This window comes from Cyanistes caeruleus, chromosome 7 (genome assembly GCF_971803275.1).
Source record: "Cyanistes caeruleus chromosome 7, bCyaCae1.hap1.1, whole genome shotgun sequence".
Lineage (NCBI taxonomy): Eukaryota > Metazoa > Chordata > Aves > Passeriformes > Paridae > Cyanistes > Cyanistes caeruleus.
Window position 1 is genome coordinate 17,274,021 of NC_141707.1, and position 21,307 is coordinate 17,295,327.

General features: G+C 40.1%; 1 protein-coding gene across 19 annotated transcripts in view; it reads left to right on the forward strand.

Moving 5' to 3' along the window:
• PIKFYVE (phosphoinositide kinase, FYVE-type zinc finger containing) overlaps positions 1-21,307 on the forward strand; it is a 63,887-nt gene that overhangs the window by 1,636 nt on the left and 40,944 nt on the right. For 8 of the 19 annotated variants that reach the window (XM_086897568.1, XM_086897576.1, XM_086897578.1 and 5 more), the window contains exons 2-10: positions 403-496; positions 1,742-1,923; positions 3,400-3,585; positions 8,860-8,978; positions 11,646-11,817; positions 12,489-12,696; positions 15,064-15,153; positions 18,050-18,188; positions 20,738-20,895. In XM_086897568.1, coding sequence (XP_086753694.1) covers positions 486-496; positions 1,742-1,923; positions 3,400-3,585; positions 8,860-8,978; positions 11,646-11,817; positions 12,489-12,696; positions 15,064-15,153; positions 18,050-18,188; positions 20,738-20,895 — 1,265 coding nt within the window. In that variant the 5' untranslated portion in view covers positions 403-485. Of the gene's footprint in view, positions 1-402; positions 497-622; positions 679-1,741; positions 1,924-3,399; positions 3,586-7,836; positions 8,042-8,859; positions 8,979-11,645; positions 11,818-12,488; positions 12,697-15,063; positions 15,154-18,049; positions 18,189-20,737; positions 20,896-21,307 lie in introns of those variants that run through there. The other 11 variants (XM_086897580.1, XM_086897572.1, XM_086897571.1 and 8 more) reach the window with 5 other exon arrangements.

The window sequence follows — 21,307 nt, forward strand, 5'->3', positions numbered from 1 at the left end:
GTTATCTTGCTGGGCTATAGTCAGCTGCTGAAATATGAACACAGTTTCCTACAAAACTGTTTGACGTCACAGTGGCATTTTTAATGTGTGTGTGTGTGAAGGTACACCCTTGTTGTATGTTCATCATTTAAAAATCAAACTATTAGTTTCCTTTATATTGAAGAAACAATGCCAATTTTACCTGAAGAATGTGTTTCAAGGAAAACGTTCCATGAACTTTGGTGTTTAAATACAGTCAAATCACCTGTTTGAATAATACTGGTGAAATGAACAGCAGCAAAACATACCCTGATTTACAAGGGAGAGGGATGTGGAAGACTAAGACTCAGCCTTACATAAAGACCCTGACCAAAGTTTCTCTTGAAACTTAGTAAATGATGCCTCTCTGTTTTCTTTCCTGAGGATATGTGAATAGCAAAAGAAACTGGGCTGAAGGTGCTTACTGTACAGAGCAACAAGCAGAAGTCCATTGAGAAGTCATGTGAATGACTTGCAGGTACCATCTTTTCAGCATTCTTTGTAGGAATAGTCAAACCTTGTCACATGAGCTGCCTGCAGCTTGTTAGCACTTTCAGTGTCACTTGCTGATCATGTTGATTTTCTCTGGACTGCACAGATTTCTTTTAGTGTGGCTTCTTGGAACTTGGAAGAAAATATTCTAGTCAACAATATATGCCTGTAAGTTCTAGGGAATAATTGTGGGAACTGGAAATTGTTATTTCATGAAGAAGTGTGTATCAGCTGCTAAGCAGGAAGTAGGCTCATAAGGGATTTTGATTCTTGGCACAGGTAAAAATCAGCTGTCACTCATAGGTTCCATCAGCTCCCCGTGTTCCTACTTTGTCAAACATTTCACTCAGTATTGCTTAAACAAAGAGGAAGGTAGTAAGCATCTTAGCCTAGCAGGCTAGAAGTGCAGGCTGAGTGAGGTGTTGTGAAAGAAATTGGGTGTCTGCTCAGCCTAAAGAGTATGGGTTGGGAAAAAGTATGACTCTTGGCTGTATGAAGTTTGTTATGCAGAAAATAAGGTTTACAAGTAGGGCTTCTCCTAATACGGAAAGTGATTTGGGGTTTTTGTTTGTTTTTCCTTAATGGAGCTGCTTCCAAAAATGAGGCTGTTTGAAGATGTTAGATTTGACAATGAGTAAACCACAGTTTGGGTTGCTTCCCTGGTAACTTGCACAAGGGCCTGTATTGTAATGAAGAGGGGTGGGAAATAGTTTCCCACCTAAATTAATCTTTCAGTCCTGTTTTTGTTTATAGTTTATTCTACTTCTCATTTTGAAGTTAACCTGGCCAAACAACGAGTCTGCCTTGTGCTTGCTCAGGCATGTCTGTTTTCAGTTGTGTTACAAGGGCTGCAGAAATCACATTAGGAGAAGAGCTGTCAAAATTAAAACTTCTTTGTGATCTGCCTGCAGAGTCTCCATTTGAAAACTTCAGGTTCTCATAAACCTCTACTGGAGTGTGTCATCAGTGTAGTGGTTGTTTACTTTATTGCTCTGGATGTTTGACTAGGCACTCTGAATTATGCTCTGCAGAGATGCTGCTCTCGTGTCAATGGCTGGGCTGGGAGCATGGGCTCCTCTGGCACTCTTGATCTGTGCTAATAGCAGATGCCTGTGGTCAGTTGGGTGAATGTCCCTCCTTTGGAATCTAATGAGACACCTCCTGTTCAGAACACTGAAGAGATTCTGTTTCACCACCCTGTGTGTAATGTGTGTTGCTGACCTCTTTCCAGGGCACCTGAAATGGCTGCAGATGACAAACGCTCTCCGACACTGGACTCTACCAGTGATCTACCTCGTTCTCCCAGCAGCCCGTCTCATCTCACTCACTTCAAACCCCTGACTCCTGACCAGGACGAGCCTCCCTTTAAATCAGCTTACAGTTCTTTTGTAAATCTCTTCCGTTTCAGCAAAGGCAAGTGCTGGGGGGATGTGTGGTCATGGGTTGTGCGTGCTGTTTGCTGCTAATCTCTGGCCCTAGAAGCACAATGTCAAAGGGCTGATGTCAGTTCTGCCGTGAGAGATGTTGCATCTTACTTTTGGGTGATGTAGTAGAGCTTTATTATGAGAGAAGATAGCCAGCATCTTGCAGCTGGAAAGCTGTGGCTGCCTGTGAAAATCAAAGACAAGCCAGTTAGCAGATAGTATTATATAGATTCTTAGCTTGACATCAGAATTTCCTTTGTCTGTATGCATTTTTTTGGGGCTGAAAGTAGGAGTAACCCTCTGCCAGCCTGTATGAGCAAAATGTATGCTTGTCCTTCCCATGCAAGTTCTTACTTCAGACTTCATCCACCCCTCACCTTCCTGTGCATCTCATATGACAGCTGGGCTGCAATAAAGCAGGAAGTCCACACTTAATTTGCATGGCTTAGATGTTCCCCATCAAGAAGTCTGAAATGTTGTGAAAGTTTTGTATATTTAGAAGTATTATTTGATTTTGGCCTTTGTGCTGCATGTGTCATGAAATGCGTTCTCAGTGGGAAAACTCTAAAAAAACTGTGTGAGTTCCTTTTTGTTTCAGAGAAAAATCCTGAAAAGAGTGGTGAATGAATGCACCTGGGTTTTGTGGAAAGTCTGTGTATCTCTTTAGGATGAAGATGGCACACTGGTCAGCTGCTTTTGTTTAGTCTATTCATTATCCAGCTCTGCTAAGCATACTTCAGCAATGTTTGGCTGGGGGAAAAGAGCCAAACAGCTTTTTGCGTAAGCAAACTGATCTGTTCAGACTCTTCTTATGCAGAATGAAAAATAAATACTTGGTATGGCTGCTATTAGTTTGCATAGTAGAGTAGCACCTGTCATTGCTAATTTATTGAAGGTTGCATAAAATGTGGTCAATATTGTCTTCACTTGTTTTTTTTTCTGACAGATGTAGCTAGAGTCAGCAAAGTCTTTTGTTAAGTGAACGGGAAAACAACCTTGAAAGAACACATGAAATGTGCATCTTACTTATGGGAATCAATGAGAACCTGTCTATACTTGATGTGCTGATGGAAATTAAAGGCTCTAGTAACTTTAATGTGACCTTAGTCCTGGCTTGTAAAATAACTGAAAATATCATTTCACGGCAGAAGCTGATAGTCAAGTGTAGTTATTCTATTTAGCAAGAATAATTCACATTCTTATTCAAGAATAATCTGCCAGAGTTTTTTTGGGCACTTTTCACATTAGGGAATTTCAAAATAACCTGAGCCTGAAAGACAGCCTACTGTCCTGTTTCTGTGGTGTGTGTTGTATTTTTAAAATTTAAAATTAATTTGTTTTGTTTTGTTTAATCATGATCCAAAAGAGCTATTTGTGAGAGTTTTTTTACCCTTAGCTTTGCGTGTGCTACTGGTTTTCTTCATCATGTCTGAACAGGTGGTTTCTTGCTTTTTGTCAACTCTAGATGATGGCAGGCTTTCATCTCCAGCAGAGAGAGCAGAGGCAGGACAGAGTGATCCACAAGCATTGAGTGGTGGCTGGTCCAGTCCTCAGCATCCCACGAGGGCTCAGTCTCTGAGATCACCAATTCCTTACAAAAAACAACTGACTGGGGAGCTGCAAAGAAGATCTTCTGCAACGGCAACTCTGGGTAATTTCAGCTCTTTGTTCTATAAAGCAATGTTGTACTAGCCAGGATGCTTCAGGGTGAGGTGGAAGGATGTGAGCAAAGGTTCATTGAGTGTCTAGATTCATAGCAGAATTTTGGATCAGGCTACAATGCTTCTGTTAGTGAGGTTACACTTTAACCTCATAACCATCCAGTTCTTGGTGTTCCAGCAAGACAGCTTCTTGTTGGGGCTCTGCTCATTCAATTGGAAAACAGTCTGGAACAGAATAGGCTGCAAAAACACATCCAGCGTTTTAAAGTCCCCTGAACTTTGATCCTGAACATTTCTGCTTTGTCTTGAGAGACTACAGTTTCTTAACATCCACATGCTAACTCTTAACTTTAGTGCTTAGTCTTGATGTTTATGTCTTCAAGGGATTTTTGCTTCTAGTTTTTTTGAGGAGAATTGAATAGGAAGTTATGCTTAAGTTTTTTCTTTTTTTTCCTGTCCTGCCTAACCGTGAAACTATTGCCAGATTCTGTACTGAATCTTTTAGCTGGTATATGAATTGATTGTGATTTCAAAGGTGTAACTGTGTAAAGGCTTTATGAAGATGTGGAAGAGCTAGAAAGTAGATTGCAGGGGGTCCTCTTGAAATCTGACTGGTTACTGTTGGCTATTAGTGATAGCCTTGAGGAAACTGATAACTGGCTAACAATCTTGTGCAAGACACTATTTCCAAGAGTGTGGTACTTAGTGCAAACAAATCAGATCCTAAATGTTGTTAATGTGTATGGGATATTTAAAAAGATGTGTAGTTTTAGTAGCCAGGCAAAACTCTAGTATAGATAACTTGCATTTTTACCTAAGTCATTTGCATGTTTATTTAAACGTGTTCATCATCTTCCTCCTTGCCCTCTAGTACTGTTTGATCTTTTCAGCTGTACTTCTTCCAATAAAGCAGTAAAGGAGTTTAATTAATTCATTTGGGGGTTCTGTTTTGTTTTGTTTGCTTGGGCTCTTTCTTAAAGAATTGTGTCAAATGCCTCAGGAACAGCTCTTAGCTGCTTTTTCTTGGTAGCTGTTATAAATCACTTGGAAGTTGCCTGCAGATTAAGTGTTAGAAACCTTCGGGTGAGGTATGTTGTTCAGTACTCAGAAGGCAGAAATAATCTTGCTGTTTGACTTCCTCTGGGATTAAGCAGCCAGGGAATAAGATAAGGGAAATACTGTCTTGCACAAAATTTAATTTAAGGTGTGTGGGAGAAACTCTTTCTGTATTATTCCAGCTCCTTTTCAGGACCTCCATTCGTCTCTCTGGGTCTGGATGCAAACATGCTTAGAAAAATGTAATGATGAATTAGCCTGTAAAGAAGTAAAGTTAGAACAAGCAGGAATTGCTGTTCACTTTTTGAAGATTTCTGTGGTACTGTGTGCCAAGTCGCCTGACTTGCTGTTGAGTATTTTCCCCTAATCAACCTTGGTGCTGTAACAAACATGATCTCTGTGTAACACATGTAAAAGTGTACTGGACTGGTGAGAAGATTTGGGGGGAGTTTTTTAGGCCATGTCACTTTATTTGAAGAGGGGGGAAAAATACTTGCATTTTCATTCTCTAAAAACAAGGTGTTAAATTTTTTTGAAGCAAACTTCAGAAAATAATTTTTTTTTCCTTTTTTCTACCTTAAATGGTGCTGAATAATCAGGTCTTTGAGGATTTTCTTTGACTAGCAGAGAATTTTATTTCTGCTATTGTAGCTGATGCTGGCCTGCACAAAAAATCTTTGAAATTATTGTCATATCTAAATAGTGAAAAGCAGGAAAATAAGTGATGGGATTTACATAAACATCCAGATTGATAGGTTGGGTCACCCACTGACTTCAGTGACAGTGAGTTGGCTAATTGAATTGTAGTCTAGTAGCCCTGTGTTCACAGGCCTATAAATGTCTCTCTAGGCTTTTCCATTACTTAGATACTTAACATGGGCAAGTGTAGGCAGGAAAATATATAAGCCCTTCACAAAGATTTCTCTAGCCTACTTGATTTTAAATAAAGTATCAAGTTAATCAAACTGAAAGGAATAAATAAATAAAAAGTTGCTGCTGATGCCTCTAAACAGTGATGAAATTAAATTGCTTCTGAAGATGCTGACCCTCACCCTTCATCTGTGCAGTAGCTTGTAGAGTTTGGGCAGCAGATCTTTTCATGGCCCAGGGACTGTGCTGGCTGACAACTGCAAGTGCAGAGCAATGTGGAGGGATGGTGGCTTTTGTAGGACTCTTGTCTGGCAGCAGTAATGTAGGGTTTCAGTTCTGTGCTTCCCTTCAGGTCTGCTTACACAAAAACATTATAATAGTTCCTTCCTGGCTTTTGTTAGATGCCTGGTGTATATCAGAGATGCTCTGAGGGTTGTGTGGCTGAAGAACCAGTGCTGAGACTGTGCAATGGCTTGTGTGGCCTCTCTCTTGGGTGCTCTGTTGCATCATCGTGTGCTGGAGCAGGAGCTGCAGAGCTGGAGTCACTGCGAAGGGACCATGGGCCCAGCTGGTTGTGTTGGACTGTGTGTGCTGTGCTGTCAGATGAGGGCTTTCAAGGTGCTGGATTGAACCAAAATAGTCCAATAATGAGACTATTGTCACTGAGATAATGTCACAGCTTGCAAATCCTGTTTAAGGAGAGCTGGAAATGCTGACTGCTGCAGAGGGAGCATGGGTTTTAAAAGCACTTCTAGCTTGCTGCCCTGTCATACAGGATAATGCTGTTAATTCTAGACAATTGTAGCAGAGTGGCATTAATAGGGAGTGGCAAAGGAGCTTAGCAAGAGCAAGGAATGGCCAGTGATATAGAAGGGGAAGAAGGCCTGGGGAAAGTGTGTGGTAGTTACTGGAAACCATCTAGTTATTTTATATTATTACTGTAGTGCAAGTTATTACCAGAGCATCTTTTCTAATCAAAATGATTTTGGAACATGAAAATGCATGTTATAAAATAAACTTAAGGACAGTTTTCCTACCTTTTGAGGCAGTGCTTTTTATGGCAGTGACTTGAGGAAGATGTGATGTTTGAACGGTGGTAGTGAAATTGAATATGAAATTCTATGCTGTGGCAGCAAGTAATTAAAAAGCACTTAATGTTGTTTTGTATTAGCAAAACTGTAGCATCTCTGGCAGGGGTAGGGTATTTTTTTATTGTTGAAACTGTGTGAATCTCTACCTCGTGTGTTACTATATGGTCAGCTCTCCTATAAACTGAAGCTCTAGGTTGCAACAAAGCAGTTCCTTGTGGTGTTTTTGCCTTGTCTGTCACTGTAAAATGAATGCTAAAATACTACAGAGTCATGAAACTCTGTAAAAACATATTTCTGTAATTCAGAGTTTTTCTCCGTGGCTTTACCAAGGATCAGCAACCATAAATACATACAAGAAGGATGATGTTTTCTGTTAAAATAAGTTAACTTGTTTTTTTTTTTAAATGTAGGAGTTAATTTTTAACATATAATAATGCAGTTTGGATCAAGGGTAAAAGTTAACCTAAGATTGATACATGGGAATTCTTTTTAAGGATGGTGTTTTAAACAGCGTTTCCTTTGCTGAAGGAGTGATAACTTCTTACTTTCTTGCTATACCCTGTGTTTTTCCTCAGAAAGGGAGAAATCTCATGATTGAGAAGGAAAAGAAACAACTGAATTTTAATTTGAGTATCAGTCAACTTCTCTAGTATAATAAACAGGTTGGCCACGTGCTGCTATTGCTGACAGCATGTTTTTTCTTATGTAGGTGACATCCTTCTGACATTGTTTTATAGAACAGAGAAAAGGGCTTTTAACTAACAAGAACTGTGACATTTCCTAAGTGCTGTGTATGTTTGTTTTTTGGAAGTTGCTTGCCTGACAAGATTTATTGGTAGTAGATCTGACTATTCTTTGAATTGGAAGCAACATTCCTGGAAAGGAGATACTCTTGAATTCAGAAGAAGTACCAGGAAGTGAACACAGCACAGATCTTGTGATAGAAACAAGGAGGAGCCAGAGATTTCTCTGGTATTATCAATGTCTTCTTGAAATATGAAAGTCCCCTTAATCACCCTGGAATACTGAACTTTGTACTGCCCAAAAATCTGTTTGATTTTTAAAAATAAATCAATTCCAAGCGGCTAGTTACAGAAATGGGTTTCTTTTCTTAAAAAGGAAAATGTCGTGCATTCTTTGCTGTACATAGCAGCAAAGCGTGGGCTGATTGACTAAAAATACCACCTAAGAAGCTGAAGGGAAGGCATGGAATCCCACGGTTTTGGTCACATTACAGGGAGGATTTTAGTCTGCTGCACACGAGGCGGTAGCGTAGCTGTTACTGCACAGCAACAGTTAACAGAGCTGTCAGCATTGCTGCTGACATCAGGGATAGCTCAGGCAGTAAACAGAAAGCAGCCATGTCTGTTCTTCCTCTACTAGGGGCAAGCTAAATAAAACACTAGTCAGATGGAGAGCAACGAAGCTGGTAAGAAACTTTAAACTATTCAGACAGTTGTAGATTAAGAAAAGAGACTCTGAAAATGTTTAAATGTTTAGGTAAATAGACAGCTGTGATTTCAAATCTTTCTGGAGAGAAGGAACCTATTTATAACTTGTTCAGCAATGCTTCAAAGTAAAAGAAATTGGCTGTATTACATTCTTATTAAGGAGTCTCTTTGTTATAGTTAATCAAGAGTGACTGTACAAGTTTTTAGTGACCTGATGTTTTTCTTAGAAAAAACCCCAAACCAAACCAAAAAACTCCAAACCCTTCAAAAATGTGAACTTCTGAATGCATTTTATTCTGAATTACTGTTTTTAAAATGAATGAGCAACAGAGTCCTGATTTTTGCTGTAGTAATTTATAAATAAGTTCAGGTTAAAGCATTGACTTACACTACTCCTAGAATTAACATGTATATTGTAGCAATTATTTTGTAAGCATTAGTATCCTTAGAGGGCATTTTAAAAATGAGACCTCAGTGCTCTGTAATAGACTACTACAAGCTTCATCTAGTAGGTTGAAAATCACTTCTTGGAAAGATGTTTTCATTCTCAGAGAACTTAAATGGCTTCTTGTAAACACAGTGGGTGGTATTTAAAATGTCAGTCACAGCAAACTATCTGGCATCAGTAGCTCCTTTGGGGGGGAAGAACACAAGGGTAAGAATAAGAAGCAATACACATTGTAACTTTCTAAAATATATATATACCTGAATATTTTTCCCTCTAATGTGGCTTTGTATTGTAATGTGAATGTTGATGTACCATGGAAGAAAAGAATATCGCTCTCTTCCCTTCCAGACAATCGAAGGAAAGTTGAACCACCTCTTGGAGGTCATGATCCTCGAACTGCAGTCCAGTTAAGAAGCCTCAGCACTGTTTTAAAACGCCTCAAAGAAATCATGGAGGGGAAGAGCCAGGTACTTCTTTTGAAGCATTTATAGACCAAACCTAGAAAATGAGCTCTTTACTGGACTTTTCTGAATTTTGTTTTTAGATACATCATGAGAATTTTTTTTCTAGATATTTGAAGGATGAGTGAATAAACTCATAAAGCATTGTGTGAATGCAGGGGAAACAATTTAATTTGATGCTGACTTTTGACTTGCCAAACATCTGTCATGTTGGGGGAGTGAATTATTGCATTTACTTGGCTTCTCGTGTTTGGACTCTCTTTTTAGACTCCTTCCCACTTACGTGTTACTCACTCTAGTGAAAAAAAGCCCTGATAGTTTTTTCTCTAGAAGGCTAACCAGGACAGGTGAAATATATCAACTGTCATGGATAGTAATGAGAAGTCCCAGAGTGGTTTTAATCTGCTACTTACTGCGGTATTGATTGGTCAGCAATATTTGCTTGCAAGGTGTGCCCTGTTAATCAGTTTATGTTTAGATAGACAAGAAGTCTGGTGATTGCAACTGACTTGCTGATTTCATCTCCATCTTCTGAGTTGGACCATACCTTTAAGAAGAGGTTCTAACTGAGGAAAGAATCCACAACTATTTATAAATGAGGGTATAAATAGCTTGTCTGTGGGCAAGACATGAACAGACAAAGGTACATTTAATTAAATTGGCAGAGGAAGAAAAAGGCTTTTGGCTTGATAGGTTTTATAGGTGGACTTTGAGTAAGCTTACTAAGCTTCCAGTGCTATTCTGCTTATAAGAATAATTTTGCTTTGATAGATATGGAGAGATTTTTTGAGAGTAAAGCAGAAGCTTTTCATTGCAGTAAGCAGGGCATTGAGTGTGCCCCTTACTAATAATTCAGTTTGTGGCAACTTCTGAAAGCCCTAGAGAAGCTGTGGAGAAGTGCTGAAACAGAGAGGGTACAGCAGTAAATATGACCAGGTCTTCTGGAAACTGTTAGTTGTCAGCATGCTGACTTCTGTACAAAAGGTATCACTGCCCTTGACTGCAGCCATGTTTTGCTTGAGTGACTTCAGGCACTTCAGTTTGTTCCTGCTGTGGACTTGGCCTATCTCTACAGGAGACCTCTTTACTTCTGTAGAAAACTTTTGTCATGTTCTGGAAGGTGCTGTTCTAATGAGCCTCTTCTGCTGAGGCGGGCCAGACTTCTGTTCTGAACCCTCCCTCATGACAAGAACAGCCTGCAAGGAAGGCAGAGAGCTGGGAGATGTCACCAGCAGTGGCTGGGTTTCTGGACACATAGTCACATACAAGCAGGGCACAGCACTGGTGTTTGTGATAGATCCAGAGCCCTGGCTAGTCATGCAGAGTTGCAACAAAAGCTGTTGTGTGGCACCCCCTGAAGCTTTGCAGCAGTTCCTTGGCAAAGCTCTTCACTGCAGTTTTCCCTGCTTGAAGCTGAGTGTTTATCCTAAAAAGTTCTAGATTCTCTAAAACACTAGACTGTCTTGAGCAGTTTTCAACCTCTTTCTGTGTGGGTTTTCTTTGCTGAGAACAGCATGAAAATGTTAACATGTTGATCATAAGTGCTTTGGTCTCAAAATTGATCTAGCAGCTATGGTAAACTTTACTTTGTGAATTTCCAAAAATAAATCCCAATTTAAAATAAAAACCAAGTTTTTTTTTGTTTTTTTTTTTTGATTATGTGAAGAGAGAGCATAGATCGCCTTTATTTTGTGTGATTATTCTCCTCTCTGATTGTTTTGAGAAAATACTTGCAGTAGTTTATCTTCCTAAGAAAAACCTGGAGTATTCAGTCCCTCTGAAAAGGCATTTTGCCAGAACTGAACTCTAGCAAAGAGAGTTGCACAGCCAAGGCTGTCATGTGACTATTAGTAGTTGTCTCCATCCATGGCAGTTGCAGCTGGTGTGCTCAGAATCACAATTGAGAGTTTGTCTTGCGCTGTAGCTTCAACACCAAATGGAAGTTTTAACTCTCTGTTTTTAAGATGTTGTTTTTCCTGTGGCTATACCGATGCTGTAAATTGATATATGTTGTTATCTACCGAATGTAAATTTCAGTTTTCTTCACATAGCAGTTAACCTGGAGTTTTGAAACAAGGTTAATCTGGGACAGGCTTCTATAACTCTTTACTGAAGTGTTGAAGAATTCAATCAAATAATAAAACTTTTTACATTTATCTATAGTTCTTTCAAAACATATCCCAATATTAGCTGTTGAAATGATCTTCATGCAGTAATAATTTCTGATAACTTAATTTACTCCTAGGTAACAGCTTCAACTAGTATTTGATGGATTTTTTTCCTTTTAATTTTTAAACTGTGCTAGTTGAGGACCTTTCATGTGCTGGGGGCAAATGAGAGGGTAGAGTAGTCACTATTTCATATATTTGTTTCTTTTTGACTTATCTGCATTGTATGATTCTTTTATTCTGCTTTGCTTACGTCTTGGATAAAGGAAACAAAGTCCTACTGGATTTGGTCTTTTAGTTAAGAACTTTCATCCTTCTGCCTTCCTGTAAAACCACATGAAAAATCCTTTGTGTGCTTTTATGCAAGAATGTGTAAACATGTGCACAGATATGTGAATATATGAAATTTTCTTTTCCATGAGCACAGTCTACAAGGAGTCATGAAACTAAACATGCTTTCATATTTACAGAAGAAGAAGCTTTTATCTGCTGTCTTCCCTTGTAGGACAGTGACTTGAAGCAGTACTGGATGCCTGACAGCCAGTGCAAAGAATGTTATGACTGTAGTGAGAAATTCACCACCTTCCGGAGGAGGCACCACTGTCGACTTTGTGGGCAGATCTTTTGTAGTCGATGCTGCAATCAGGAAATCCCTGGAAAATTCATGGGCTACACAGGTAGGGTTTATTCACTGAGAAACAGAACAGTCTGTGTGCTCACCTCGGTTTAGGTTACTGGCATCTTCTAGAAAATGCTGTACAGCTCTATAGTGGGCTTAAAAATAAGGAAAAAGAACCATAAGACCTAATTCTACCAGTTTCTCTATGAAAGATGGTGGATTATGCCATGCCTGCTGATTTTTACTGAAGCAGATATGGCTACTATTAAACAAGGGTGTGCAGTACAAAAAAAGTATCCTCAAGTAAAAGCTGCTTTTACTAATAGTAGTTTTAAAGTATGAGCCACATGTTTTAATTGAGGGTGAGGGGAGTCTTTCAAATGCCAATTACCAAATTCTAGACATCAGCTGGTGTGTCATATCTGACTGGCTATTGTTCTGTCATTTCAGTGGACATGTGTGTTCTCCCTCTCTCCCTCTCTTTTCCTGTTTTCTCTCTCTTCTCTCCTCTTTCACTGATCTTATGTTAGGCATCATTTGCCTTGGAAAAATTCCCCAAGTGTGTAATTATCCAGGGTTTTGCCCTTTCAGAGAGTATGAGAATTAGACTTGCAAAGAGGTTTTGAAACAGAAAATCCTTCTGTTTCCACCACTATACACCTCTGATCCAGTAGGAACAGAGTATTATTTGTTCCTGTTGCTTACAGTCTCTGGTTCCCTTTTCTGTAGGGGATCTCCGAGCCTGCACTTACTGCCGTAAAATAGCCTTAAGCTATGCACACTCCACAGACAGTAACTCCATTGGAGAGGACTTAAATGCCCTGTCAGATTCTGCTTGTTCTGTGTCTGTGCTGGATCCTGGCGAGCCACGCACACCGGTTGGGAGCCGCAAAGCCAGCCGCAACATCTTCCTGGAGGAGGATCTGACCTGGCAAAGGTAAAGTCAATGGCTTCAAGCTGAGCTCCAGAATCTCAACTGTTTTCAGGCTTACAGCTACCTAGACAAAAGCTGGTGGTTTCCACCTAGGAAACCTAGATTCCAACTCCTGTAAAAAGAACCTAATCCTGTGTTTGCTTGTAGTATTCTTCTCTTCAAGCTGAAATGCGGAAACATTTCTTGTGAAGTTTCAAATTATTTGCAGTTCTTCCTTTAATGTACTGAGTCAGTGATTCTGTACCAGTGACAGAGCAGGCTTTTGTCTTCCGAGTTTAAAAAGACAGAACCAAAATCAAATTCTAACCACCCATGTATTGAGAGGCAATCAATGTAACACTGGTGCTTTATCTGTCAGGTTCTGAATTGGGCAAGAGAATGTAAGAAATGCTTCTCGGTGTAAGTAAAAGAGAAGTGATGGAAGTAACCACCTGTTTCAGATGAGGTGGGATTGAAAGGACAGTTTTCAAGGTTTTCTAATATCCTTCCAAAGTGTATTTATTCCTGTTGCTCTTAAAGGAGGGGATCTTTAATTTTGGACCATGAATAAAAGAACACTACTTCTCAAGTGCTATGCAAGTTATTTTTGGAATACCTTGATTTAATTTAATGTTGTTGGAAAGAAGAAATAATCAGGTGTGGTATTTGTGCTCATTTCCCTAAAACAGAAGATCAGGCAGATGTGAAACTATTGAGGTGGTCTTGAGTCAGAACCTTTGTTTAACTGAGTGGTAGTGCTAGTGACATGTGTCCTATAGCAGATCTCTCCTGATAGTATTTAAAAAAAAAACATCAAATCATTTTCTGTCTTCAGAAAATGCCCTGACTCTTGCTTTGCTTGTTGCTTTTCAGAGTATGTTGCTCCTATCTGGAAGCAGTTAAATTATCAGCTTTAGGCCTAAATAAAAGAAAGTACTTCTGGTTTAATGTTATGGTCATTTAAAGTGGTAGTAATTTAACAAAGCATGGGATAAATACTACCAAATTTTGAATTGGGGAATAAGTAGGTGTTCTCAGAATGTTCTTTTCAAATGTACAAAATACTGAAGGAATTGTTTCGAAGTGTTATTAGTACCTTTATAACAACAATTCAGCAGTCTGTAGACATGAACATGTAAAGAAAGAATTTATATCTTTATTTGGTGCAGCTTGTAGCACTCAAAATAATTCCTATTGTTGAAAGGTTCATAACTCTATAATAGAATACAGTCTTTTTGGGAGACACTGAATAAGTGTGGGTCTCTCTTATATGTGAGAGGAAGAGATTTGGGATTAGGTGGTTTATTGTTGCTTTAGCAGGATTAACATTTTCGTCAGTGCTTGTTGCACTTTGCAGTGGGTTACAGTGCTTTTCTTAAATACTGTTTGGTAAGTTCCTGATTGAATTTAAGAGATTTAAACTCAAGATACTGAACTGAAATGGTGCCACAATGGGAACTGGCAACTCACAATTCATAATGAAGCGGAGGTTGTGTTCTAATAGTGGCTTCTGTGTGAGAAGTAGTTGGTTTTAAAAAAAAACTTGGGAGTTGTCTCTTTCCAAAATAATGTATCTGAGATAAGATGCTGCAAAGCAGCAAGTAAAGCCTTTAGGGACACTGATGCTGCATGTACTTGTCAGATGTCGCTCTGCTCTTCAAACAGCTGGAGCACAGAGTTCCTGCTTTAACTCATTTGAAGGGCCATGTCCTTTAAGGAGAGGCGTACTCTGGGTAAGTACAGCTACTCAGTGAAGCTGCATTGCTTACAGCATTTATCCTGCTAGGAGCATTTATTGTGGTAGAGAGCACAGCAGGGTGGCTGTATCAGTTGGACTGTAGTGCCTTAGATCTGATACAGTTTTGCTCACAGGAATTTCTGTTGATGGTGTTCGAATATCTGCTGTCCTTCCTCCTGGGGTGGAAACAGAAGGAGGGCAAAGGTGATCAGTTTCAGGTTAAACAATTATAGAAAGTTGTCAGGCTATCTTGGCAAAAGCTGTCTAGCAGTAGCTATGGATAGCATTGCTTGGATTGCAGAGATGGTATGCTGGGGAGATGAGGACAATGTGTCTACTGCCAAAGCATCTAACAGCAGCCTGTAGGAAAGGAAGATGTGTAAGAAAGGGAAATAGGGAAAGTAGGATAATATGAGAAGTAGGAATAGTCTTTATTGTTCAAGAGTTTAGTTTGGAAGAAGACAGGAGCACTGTCTTCCAGATACCTTTGGCCTACAGACGGGGAAAGCTCTCCCTGTTCCCTTGTTGATTTAACAATCATGGGTGTGAGGGAGAGGTAATGTGACAATTAACTGTACTTTAATTACAGCTGTTCTGACACACTGGATGTCACAATTATCTCAAACATCTCTATCATGCTCCTTTCCCTGCAGTTTGATTCACCCAGACTCTGCAACTACCACGTTGTCTGCACGCCTTGGGTCTGTCCAGGAGGATGCAGGGAAGTCACCAGCTAGAAACAGGTAAACTAATAATTTCTGAATATTTTCTGTTCTGGATGCACCCCTAGCACACTTGTTGCTGTAAGGCCTGTGTTTCCAGGCTTGTTTTTACTGAAAGTGCTGTTTCATGTCTAAAATAGGACATCTCACTGCCCATAGAGTGGTAAGGAAGAACCATTTGTATATGTATTCCTGTTAACAAATGTAGTACTTTTGAGGGCCTGTAGTTTACTGCTGACTTGGTCAAGCAGAAGTGGTAGTGAAGAGGACAGGAGGGGGAAGAAGTGGCTAAGAAAAGTACAGTTCTGAGGAACCTGAAGAAAAGGGAGTAACATGTACTTGGTGATGGGAGACAAAAAGATTCAGGGAACAGAGGTGTAGTTTTTGTTTATTTGTTTTTGTGTGTCCCCATTTGCTTCCTTTGCTCTTCATTAAGGATAATCTTGTTTAAATTACCAGGCTTCCTCAGGCTAAAATCTCTTCATAGATCTTTATGAAAGAGTGCTGGGATGAACTTGAAAGTGTTCATGAGAACTTTAGTATAATTTGTGAGTACTTGAGCTTAATCCCACTAAATAGGCTGGTTTTAGAAGTACAAGTAGCTCCCATTTCACAGTGTTTCTATTATGGTGATTATTGCTTCCCTTATGGTTAAATTAAGGAAATGAAGGTAAGGCAGGGAGGTGAGGAACAGAGCAAAAATAATCCAGATTTCAAAACTGTAATCAGGGGACACTCAGAGATTTTGTTGCATTGGTGTTAGAGGAAGACAGAATGTTTAGCAGTTTGGAGGGATCTGGAAGGACCAGTGAAGACAAGGGAGCTCAGCTGAGAAAGATGCTGGGTGAGCCTTTTGGAGAATGGACTGCTTGGAGCCTTTATTTTCTGGGTGGTGGGGATGGTTAGGAGGAGATGCACACTGACTGTACATCTGAGACCCAAAGATTTCACCTTGAGGAGTAATGTACTGGTGAATAAATGAGTACCAAAAATCAATCCTGGGCAAACATGGCAAGGAGTCCAGAATTAAAAGTTCAATGCTAAATAACTGCTGTGACGTCAATAAAAGTCTGAAACCTTGAGGATGGTCTCGTGCTTCCTGTTTGAATATACCTCTATTTTAAAAGGCTTTTGCTGTTTGCTCAAACATGCAGTAGTAGGATAGTTCTAATCTTGATCTGGCAGGCCCAGATTGCTTATTCAAGTTAAATTTTAACTCTCTGGCTGTTCATGGTCTCACCAAAAGTACTTGTTTGTTTGGATACATGTAATGATGAGGTATAATATATCTCTGTTAAAAATTCTGAACCCTTGGAAAACAAGCTGTTGTCTTTGGGTTAAGTGATGTTAGCCTTTAGATCTTCTCAAAGCACCTGTAGCCTTTTCTTTGAGAGAAGCTTGAATATTCCTCTTTCTAGAGGGGATGAAGCAGAAAAGATGCAGGTTGAGTGCATTTAGATGCAGGTAAAAGAAGTTACATATTGCTATTTGTTTTCCCCTTCGGGTGGGAAATGTGTTCTCAGTCTTGGTTTTTATGAGGGGGGAGAACCCCAGCAGTACAATCCAATGTTGCAAGCTGGGTTCAAACTGCTCCCTTGCAGATCCTTTTAAAGGACAAGCATTTTCATTGCAAAATCTCCCTCTATTTTTTAAAAAGATATGTATCATAAAGGCCCAGATATAATTGTTGATAATAAAGACAGAGATGTGAAATCTCACTGTTCTAACTTGATTACACCCAAGTAAAATAATCCCTGCTGTTTACAGGTATGCAGCACAATTAAAGTAGCTGTTGCAAAACAACTGGGAGGAGTGACTTCCATGTCAGCCTCACCTTGCGCATTAGGATGCTTTCTGTTAACTGCAGTATAAAAACTGAAATAGGGTGGCATTGCTTTTTCATGCCTGGGCTGAGCCACATCATCCATGGACAGTTTTTGGGAATAATTATAATATGTCTGTTAGCCAGTTAGCAAGTTCTCTGAAGTTATCAAAGTTTCATTCCAATGGCTAGAGGCTGGCAACTGTTTTCATGAGATTGGTGCAAACTTCTTCAGTCAGTTCAGCACTGGCATTTTGAGTTTCCCTGTTGATATATGCAGAAATGTTTTCCATCCTCACTCCTTAGAGTGCTTTAGCACTGATACATTACTGCAGTTGCTGCTATGTGATGAGAAGTTGCACTCTGGTTATTCAGAGTCTCAGGTCTAGTTGTGGGTTAATGGAGCAGATATGTGGAACTTGTATTTGCATTTGAAACTTTGCAATGATAATTGCAAAACGGTGTGTATGTGCTGGAGGGCACAGCCAAGATTTCCTAACAGCTGGGCTGAGATAAGGGGATGCTCTGTATCGCTGTGCAAGGAGGATTGCCAGCTACAGTGACCTCCAGCTTCAGAAAATGGTTTAACAACTCTGGGGAACAAGTGCTCAAACTTCAGACTCTGCAAGCTTTCAGCCATGTATTTGAGAGCTGAGGGCAAGGAATTTTCCATGGGACAATGAGAGGAGGAAATCTCAGTGCTCTGTTATGGGGATCTGGGTGTTTGCCATCCTTGCTGACATTTGTCTTGTCTCCAAACTGCTGGAGCTTCTAATTATCCAGCATCCCATCCCCAGTCTATTTAAATACAGACATGTATGAATTGGTGTGCCTAAACTTAGTTCAAACTGCTTCACACAAGATCTTTACAGAAGTTTATGCTTAGCTTAGCAGTTCCAAAGCAATACACTTGCTTCCTAGGGAGCCTTTCTTCTGCTTTGACAAGGGAGAAAGCCTTCAGCAGTCTGTACTGAGAAGAGTAAACAGTGTCCCAGGTTTGAGCTGGTTTTTATTATGCTATAAGGTAAAGGCTTGCTCTGGTGAAGCACCACATGATGAATACTTACACTTCAATTGTTCTCTGTTCCCCTGCAGGTCAGCCAGCATCACTAACCTGTCTCTGGATCGGTCAGGGTCACCCATGGTGCCTGCCTATGAGACATCAGTCAGCCCCCAGGCCACACGCACTCATATGAAGGCAGAGACCAGCGAGGATGAGCGCAAAATCCTTCTGGTACCTTTCACTCTTCCCTTTGCCTTGCACTGTGAAGACAGTGAAGTTTGTCTTCCTTGTGTCATGCAGCAGGAGTATTTTGCTGCCTTTTAAGGCTTTTCTGTAAGCACTCGTACCTGGACCTCTCCTCCATGGGGAGCAGAGATGGAGAATATTGATGCTGCTTTGGACATGACTGTCTTCCTGAAATAAGTCATAGTTTCATGGGGTTTTTGCATACAAAGGTTTACAGTTTTAGGCTTGCTAAGTGCGGAGTTGGTGTATGGTGGCTCTTTGAGTTAAACCTGTTGTGGTTTCAGCTGTAATGCATTGACCTATTTTTGTATTTTTTTAAGTTGAAATTTTCTCTTTCATAGGCCACATAATCAGGAGCTTTAAATGGCTGCTTTGAAACAGTTCCAGCATGATGAATAAATTAAAGCCCTTATAGCTTATTGGGCCAAAACATAACTTGGTCCCTCTATTTGTTTGCAGAATAAGTGAAAGATTTTGTAGAAGATTGTAATGATGTAATGATTTCCTTTTAAAAGAAAAGTCAGTGTGCGGCAGTTCTGTGTAGTCCTATTATCCCTTAGCCCGCGGAGGCAATCTTGTATGTTGCAGCTACTGTATATATTTCTAAACAGTAAAAAACTGTTAATTTTCTTTGAGACCAGGAAAGGGAAGTGTTTCCAATAAATAAGGCAAAGAAGTTGCAGAGAAGGGAAGGCAGTGTTTTTCACACATTAAAAGATTCAAGATTGCACCCCATTGCTACTTTAAAATCAGGCTCATTCTGTGTTACCAGGTTCTGCCTGCTGTGAGCAGTATGCATTCAAGTGTGCCTGAGGGTGTAGAAACACTAACTGGTGTTTAGTTGCAGAACTCCTTTCTGAGTTGCTCTGTAAATGGATAACACCTGAGGGAGAAACATGTTTAAGGCATGTCTTTATACCACCCTGCTTCATGCAGGACAGAAAAAAGGAAATTCAAACCTCTGTGAATGCAACTTGAAGCAAGACATTCAAGTCCTGGTGCTCTTTGGCTTCACATTGTTTAATCTTTTGTCCATTTTCTTTCTTGAGGGGAAGGAGGACTGGTACTATTTTGTTCATGTAAGTGCAGAAGACAGTGTCAATTAATGAAGAATTTTCTATACATTCCTACTGTTTGTTTATTACCCTTACTGTGTGGAGTTGACCCTATGTCAGGGGTTAATTTAAAGCTTGACCTAGTCCATTCAGAAGACTAATGAACTTTGCTCGTGAAATAAAGGTAGAGGAGATTGTACGTACGCTAAGATAAGCACATGCTCCAGTGAACTAGAGGTCAAAATCCTTGAGTTGGAAGGATTTGCTTTATTCTGCCAATTTCTTCAGTTTACTGTATTCACCAGTTCACGACATCTGAACTGTGGAGACTCCAGTTGCATCAAATTGTGTGATCCTATCAATGTTCTGGTACTGACCCATTTGACTCTGTACCAGGTGTGGAAGGGGTGCTGCTGGCACTGGCTCTAGGGTAATACCCAGAACAGCTGCTGCTGGAACTGAAAGCACAAAACCAGTCCAGTAATAAAAGTGGAGCATAACTCCTGGGCCTCAGGACACCCTTTGGAAAGTGCAATAACATGGGTCTGACAGTTAACTGGAAAGCTGAAACCAGTTATAATTTAATTAAAGTTCTGTTACACAAAAATAGAACAAATGAGGTATTTGGGAAAGTGAGCTGCAGCATCTCTTGTCCACACTTTGGGGTGGTGTGCTGCTTGGTCAAAATAATCCCAGATTCCAGTTTCTACCCGTAATAATGGCTTGTGCTGTGCTAAGTGAGGGCACATATGGTAAGGCAAAAGCAGCTAGATGCAGAGAGAACAGCTCAGTTTGGATGGAGCACAGCCAGAAGAGTTGGCACACATGTTTAACAGGCTCCAAAATAAGTTCTAGTTATAGACTGAAGGTTCCAAGTAGAGAAGGAAAGAGATACACAGATTCAAAAATGGTTAATTGAGTTGGGAGGAATACACACTTTTTTTTCTTAGTGCCCAAAGCTAATACTGCCTAAAAAAGCTTCATAATGGACAATAAAAAACCAGATTCTCAATAAGAGATAGTATCCTTAACACATTGCTGTGTTAAGTACTTGCTTTATATCTGGTCTTGATATTGGACTAATATGTTCATAATGCCTGGGTTGAGCACAGATAATATAGAAAAACCTTCTTGCTAAGGATGATGTCCTCTGTGAATGCATACACACCCTGAATTTAAGAATGGGGTGCAAGAGGGCAGTAGTGAGAGCATAAGTGTTTTGCAGGCAGCATAAAATGTTGCCTCATCAAAGCCCCCTTTTCTCTAAGGGTACCACTTTGTTTTTTTAATTGTTCTCAACTGGATATAAATGGAAGGTAATAAGGAGCTGATTTTATATCTGTTTGCAGAATGGCTTAGATTCTGTGCCTATTTATGGAGGGCTTTAGATATAGAAGGTGATCTGAAGGCCTGGGTTGATGCCCTTGGAACCAGCGCTGAGATTAGACTGGTAATTAACTTGCACATCTCCCTGTCCAGGACTCGGTCCAGCTGAAAGATCTGTGGAAGAAAATCTGCCATCATAACAGTGGTATGGAATTTCAAGACCATCGCTACTGGCTGCGGACACATCCCAACTGTATTGTGGGAAAAGAGCTGGTCAACTGGCTCATGAGAAATGGACACATAACCACGAGGTAACCCTGATGTCCTCCGTCTCTGTGAAAGGAGGTTGTGAGTTTGAGCTGATAAAGGGTACCTTAGGCTGCAGATACAGGCCTCTTTGCAGGGAGATGAGAGAAAAAATTCAAATCCCCCTTTACTGCCTACCAGAGCAGGTTGCATTCTAACTTAATGTGCCCAAAAAAACCACAGGAGGCTGTCTGGTTTGGAAACCAGTATGGGGCGTAGCTCCTGGGACAAGTATCACTCACTTGGAGACCAGTGTGTGTGTTACAAAAACTGTCCAAAAGTGTTCACCGGTACTCCAAAGAGCAAGTTTGCCTCTGAGATCAGAGATCACTAATAATGTTTGATAGCTAAATTTTCAGTGGAGCTGGCAGGCTCTTAACCATGTAGGTGAATATAAACAATCTTGTGTATTTAATT